The 6,790-nt window shown below is 37.1% G+C and overlaps 1 protein-coding gene across 1 annotated transcript; it reads right to left on the bottom strand.

Moving 5' to 3' along the window:
• Positions 1-2,239: 2,239 nt before the first annotated feature.
• Positions 2,240-3,735, bottom strand: LOC119991837 (U-box domain-containing protein 27-like). The gene has a single exon (XM_038838323.1). It carries the CDS (start codon positions 3,641-3,643, stop codon positions 2,399-2,401), a length of 1,245 nt encoding a protein of 414 aa, XP_038694251.1. The 5' UTR covers positions 3,644-3,735; the 3' UTR covers positions 2,240-2,398.
• Positions 3,736-6,790: the final 3,055 nt, after the last annotated feature.

Below are 6,790 nucleotides of genomic sequence, written 5' to 3'. Positions count from 1 at the left end.
AAATCAAACAAATCTAATAAAAAAAGACATGGACAAGGACATGTATAGTCCACTACCAACATAAACAATTGACAGGGAAAATACATAAAACAAAATAAAGAATAAGAACAATAAAAAGGAAAAATGTATGATGAGGACCCCTCAATGTGCTTTGAGAACAATACATAAATATCACACAACACAAACAGATTGGGTTTGTGTGAATTGTTTGTTTAAACAAAGATTGTTTGCATTTTTCTTACGATATTGTTTATTAAGTATTGGAAATTGGAATTGTCAAACCCATATATATATATATATATATATATATATATATATATATATATATATTTCACATGAGGACTCCCTCTTATATTTTATATGAGAACTTTTAACGTTAACCATTGGATTCATATAATGGTTGAGATTAAAAGTAACATTTTTTTTATCATTACTAAAATACCTTGCCCTTTACCCCTTTTTGTTAGGGATTCCAGCTCGTACAGTTACAAATTCCGAAGAATTCGGCGACTTCGATGATGTTAGATTGAACCTTGTCAATAGAGTAAGAGCAATTGCAATGGTCACATTTTGTTGGGTCAACAAAAATCAATATTGAGTCTCACTTCTATTATATAAAAAGTCAAGGTATACACGTCTCTCAATACAGTCACATCAACAAAACACATCTCCCAATATAACCACATCATCAAAATACAAATTCCTATATATTTTTCTTTCCCACCCAACATGGAGGCCAACAAATTTTCATGTCCTCCATGTTGTCCACAATAAAACTACACCAAAACACAATCTTCCAATACAGCCACATCAGCAAAACACATCTCCCGATACAGCCACATCAACAAAACACAAAACCCTATACATATTTGTTGATCCAGACAAAATAACACCATTGCAAGTGCTCTAATCCAGCACTTTAGGATGGAACATGAGGTAAAGTACGGTGGCTGCGATGTCGGCGAGGACTATTACGGTGGCAAGCACTGCGAGGAGAGCGCATAGGCAGCAGCAGTACTGGCTCCGGCAAGGCTTGCGGCAGGATAGCTGGTCAAAGCGTCGAGCGTAGCCGTCTCCCTGTCTGTGGTGAGAGGCGAGTAGTGGCCGGGGATAGACTTGGTCGTCATTGATCACTTGTACAACAGAATTTCAATTGGACTCTTATTTTTTTTCATTTTGATATTACTCAAAACTGATAAAGTGTCGTGCAACGTCTTCTTTACCCAAAACAAAAGTCGCTTTTTGTTCTTGATTTTTGATATTACTCAACACTTGTACTCAAAACTGAAAGAGTGTTCCTTTTGTTCTTGATTTTGCAAGTCGAGCTTCAACATCACCAGCAAAGGATAAGGGGCTCCGGCATCTCCACTCTAAGGTTGAGAAAGTGTCGTGCAACTGGGCAAGTGATGATGAAGGGCGGTGGAGATTGTGTGAAAAAATTAAGTATAAGGGGCATTTTAGTAATGATAATAGAAAAAGTTGTTTTTAATCTCAGCCATTTAATGATTTCAGTGATTGAGATTAAAAGTTCCCATATAAGATACATGAGGGATTGTGATTCCAATCCTTCTTTCTGCACACAAACAAAAACCATTTGAGCAATTACGGGCACTTTGCCTCTCTCTGCGCCAGTATTTAAGAAAGAAAGAAAAATCCCTTTGTTTGCTTTACCTGTAAGTAATAATGTAATATAATACAAGGCTTAAGTCGGGCAACATGTCAACCCTGTAGCTCTTACTTCCTGATATAGTCCCTGGAATCTGGGTTTCTTTTGCCTCTGATCGAAGAACACCGTGTAGATGTCAACCTTATGCCTTGATATCCGCACTAAATGCTGGAATAAGAGTGTGCATGCATTTGTGGTGAATCTCTCAAATGTCAAACCGTATGTACTCGAGAACTCTTGAATTTGATTATCACCTGAGAGTAATATTTCCGTGGTCATGCAATGGGTTTTGGACCCAACTCTGAGTTCCATTATTTTTAGGAACAATACTCTTGTGATTAGGTTGTGACCAACTTATACTACCATTATCAGGTTGAAAATTTATGAGACGCATGCCAATAACTACAACCCATGAAAAAAAAATCCGTATTGACCCGTGGATGATAATATCTTGGACTAAACATAAACTACAACAAAGCAACCATCCTCAATCATTGTCCAATTCTTGCTGCCTGAGCCAAATATGATGATGATATACAAGATCTGTCAATAGTTTGTTTAAGAATGCCACACTTTGAACAATGAATTGTGATTGAAATGAAAAAGAATTCTCTTTCTTGTGTATTTGCTTACAAAATTTTCTCTCCATCTCTGCAAACAGAGAAAAACATGGATGGGAAAAACTAACAATAAGAAAGAACCAACAAAAGCAACGATTTTTTTTCTTTTTGGTCAAAACGGCATGATATGAGTAGTATTAGTGTCGTAACTCGATACGCAGGATTTCCAATTGACACGAAATATCTTCAACAAATCGGCCGACATTTGCCTCACTGCTGGTGAGCAATCGCTCTGCATCAGAAGCAACACCTTCGTCATTCCGTTACTCTTCGCCACCGCCTCACGCGCCACCTGCTCATCGAAAATATAGCACAAGCTCCATAATATCGTCACGGCGTGCTCCGTCGTAACTCTCGACACCTTAAACAACTTCTGTACAATCAATTTTACCAGCGACGCGTCCCCCGATATCTCCGCCCGCCCTTCTTTACACACTGACATCATCTCCAGCAGTTTCAACGATTTCTCGGTTATCGAGACACTCGAATTCGGTGCCGCTAACAGTTTTTTCAGTTCCGGTATCAATCCGAGTTTCAGAAATCTTAACCTGACGCGTCTCGGCGTTGAAATTGCTGTTTGGCACGATAAGCTCGCCTCGATCAAGCCTGGATCCGTCTCTGTACTGATTAGTCTCAACAGGATCGTCACAATTCCGTCTCGATCCGCGATCAGCATCTTCGATTCCGCGTCGACGGCCACGGATTCTAAAATCTTTAGCGATGCGATTCGTGAATCCGTGCTTCCTTGTTGTAATACAAGGAGCAGTGACGACAATCGATTACGATCGCTCTTTAAGATCAGTCGCATTAATTCCTTTTTGTCCCCAAATTTGTCGATTATTAATTCTAAAACCCTAACAGCTTGTTCGAGAGTATTAACATATTTAATCGCGGCATCATCGGCATTGTTGCTTAAACGATCAACAACGATGGCTACGAATCCTGCTGTTGTAGCCAGAAAACTCCGGTTCCCGTCCGATTCCTTAGCAAACCGAACAATTCTCGATAAATATTCGCTGATTTGATTTCCTTTGTCTGTTTCCATGGCTCTGATTGTGTCTCTGATTTGTTCTGTCGAGGGAACTGGCACCGAGTCAAGCGAGTAGACTCTGGCACTGACCGAGTCAGACCAAATCTTAATGAGTCGCTGCAAGGTACGATTAGGAACAAAGTCTTTACTGTCAAGTACCTGCATGGTGGCCGGACAAGTGTTGTTTCCGCCGTCAAGCCACCGCTGAATACTGGCACGGTCGTAGGTTACACCAGTGGACAAGCTCACAGGAGATTTCATCACGTCTAGGAAGATTGGACACCTGAAGAAGGTCGGAACCGTAACGTACAGGTCCTTGCTAACCATCTTCTCTGGTTTCTTCTCTGCTTGGATGGTGAGAAAGGGAGAGAGAATCGCGCAAAGAAAGTGAAAAGAAAAATAGCGCAAGAGAGAGGGAGGGGATGGATTCGAACGGTAGAGGTGGGTTTAAAAGAAGAGAGAGAAGAGTCAAAGGTTCGCTGACGTCATTTTCTTTTTTTTATTTAACTTTTTTGGTGATTGCAAACAAAAGGTAAGAGTTAAAAACTAAATCCATCGAAAATTAACATCTTAACAGTTTTTTGGTATCCAATTATCCTAATAAGAGTGTTCATGGTCGATTTTGGTCTGTTTTTCGATTTTTTGACATAAATTTAACTGATCAAGCAATCGATTTTTAATGGAGAAATATGTAATTTTTTTAAAAAAAATCGACCAATCAATTTGTTTCAATTTTAACGATTTTTTGAACAGTCCAATTCCCAACAATCCAACCCAAGATCAAAATAACTTCGTAAGTTTCACAATTCCAACATGATACATATAAAATCATATGCGTACAATTGAATAGTTAGGATATTCTAGAATACCAGTGGAGCAGTTGGGTTCCTGTCATACCCGATAGTCAAAGGTGAACGTTGTTCCCTTCACAGGAGAGTCTCGTTCATGTCATCACGTGTCTCTCATACTTGACTTAGCTCTACGTTACTGCATCCCAATCGTTGATATTGATGTGAGCTTGAGAATAGAAAGCATAAACGGCTGAGATGTGAGGACGAAGTGTAAGAGTGATTGTCTACAATAAAGCAATATGGAGGGTGGTGGTGAATGGTGTGGGGGCCCATAGAGGGTTCGTTTGGTCGGGAGTGATTGCATCATCTGTTGGTTGGGGTTGAGTAGACCTAAGTTTGTGTTTGGGTGCGAAAGCGATGACTGATAACCAGCCTTATTCGCTATTTATTTTATTTTAAATTATTTCAGCTCCACTTCGTTATTTTACTTATTCTTTTTACAGGTCTTTATTTAAATTGGAAAAAGTGTGGTGCACAAATTTAGAATTTTTTTTTTACTTTTCATATGATCAATAACGACACCATCTAATTTTATCTTCTACACATCTTATGTTGACTTAAACTTGAACAGTTAGTCCCACGAGAATATAAGTTTCTCACGTTTTAAAGACATGATAAGTTGCACGAAAACCCAATGCGTGATCACAAGAGTATTGATCTAAATGTGAATCAAACTCAAAACATTCCAAATCCATATGATTTGGCCCCAAAAAAAGTCACCCCTAAACTAACATCCAAGTTGTTTTAGAAGTTATTTTTTTAATAACGTTAGTTGATATCTAATATGGGTCTAAAGTCAAACCATTAGGCTCTTGTATCCATAAATCTCTCACTTGACGACAGAGTAAGTCGGGTCAAAACCCAATGCATAACCGTAAAGATATTACTTTCAATGAGAATCAAATTCAAGACCTTTTCAAGTCTATGCGATTTAGCCCCAGAGAGATATATTCACCACTAGATTATCATATCATCCAAATGGTTTTAGAATTTACTTTCTTTAACTAGGTAATTAGTTGATGGTGATTAAAGAGAGGCTTGAACAATACTCAAAATTATGATGTCCGTGTGCGCACTAGGTTGATAAGTCCAAAAAGATGATGATATCCCCTTATAAATGGCATAATTGCAATACCAAAAGCACCGAAAAGCATCAAATACAGCACTTATCCTCCCCCCCTCCCCCCCCGGGTGAATAAAACTCATTATTACACACCACTAACGAATTCATGATATCCCCTGCTTACCTTTTCTGTTCTACCATAAACAAAGTTAGAAAGATCAACTCCTCTTATATTAAGTCGTGTTTTTTGAGCCTAAATATCATTAGAGATGGTCCATAAAAAATAAATTCGTGAGGATCATGACCCAAAACAAACAATATTATTAATGTGTTTGGACTGAGAATTTCAACAATATTCATCAAAGAATACGTTCATTGGTACCGGTAGCTAGGTATAAATATACATCTGTCAAGCTTAAAAAAAAAAAAGGTAACTGGGTATATATGATGGGATCGATAATCATGTTACAGAAACATAATTTCAATTCTTCCAAATAATTAAAAAACGACCTACCCGGCCATGCTACTCAATTGCGATTTGATATGTACATGGGTGCATAAATAATGAAAGCAAAAGAGGATGCATGTAGTGAAAATGTAAAATTGATGATGAGCCATAATGGTAAATATATTATACACAATTATTATTATTATTATTATTTATTACACCATATCCAACAAAATTGATTGTTTAAATACTTTTATATATATATATATATATATATACACGCACGCAAATTTTACACACTTGAAATCAATGACTGTAATAAAACACAATAAAAGTGAGGATCACACATTTGTTGTGAGACCTGTTATATTTATGATTGAAAAATAAGTGCGTAAAGTTGGTGCGCCTATAAGAAAACCTTTATATATTAATATATATCTATATATACATAATATACAATAATTCTTACATGTGCACCAACTATACACACTTGAAATGGAATGACTGTAATAAAGAACAATAAAAATAGGGACAACGTATTTGATGTGGTACTCATTATATCTATGATTGAAAAATAAATACATATAGTTAATGCGATAAGTCCTCTATATATGTATATGTATATGTCTACGTGCATATTAAGGTACGTAAATACATAACGTCAAAGTACGTGGGTTTTGCATGACACAGACCTGAGTCTTTTATCTGTGCGTGAAGCAAGTGTTCTTGTGACCGCAAAATTTCAACACAGACAACGACTCCCAATATAAAACTTTGACCAAAATTACTTCTTTGTCTAATTTGGCAAGATTTGAACACAACTTCTGGATTAGGGCCAACCACCCTGACTGGGAAACTTGAGCTTGTAAGATGCTTCTGCTGACCATCTTATAAAAATATAAAATTTAAAAATGCCTGGTCATTGACTCATTATTGAGATAAACGATCGAGTGTGTATATATATGTGTGTGTATGTAATATAATCTTTTTTGTAAAGAAATATTTTTGAAAATATTTGAGAGAAATGGGTAGTAGTGTTGAAAATCTCATGCCTTATTCATATCATATATATTGTTTGCTTTGTGTTTATCGGGGCTTTGTTTCTCCTAGCC

Source organism: Tripterygium wilfordii, chromosome 22 (assembly GCF_013401445.1).
Source record: "Tripterygium wilfordii isolate XIE 37 chromosome 22, ASM1340144v1, whole genome shotgun sequence".
Lineage (NCBI taxonomy): Eukaryota > Viridiplantae > Streptophyta > Magnoliopsida > Celastrales > Celastraceae > Tripterygium > Tripterygium wilfordii.
This window is presented reverse-complemented; position numbering and strand designations above follow the sequence as displayed.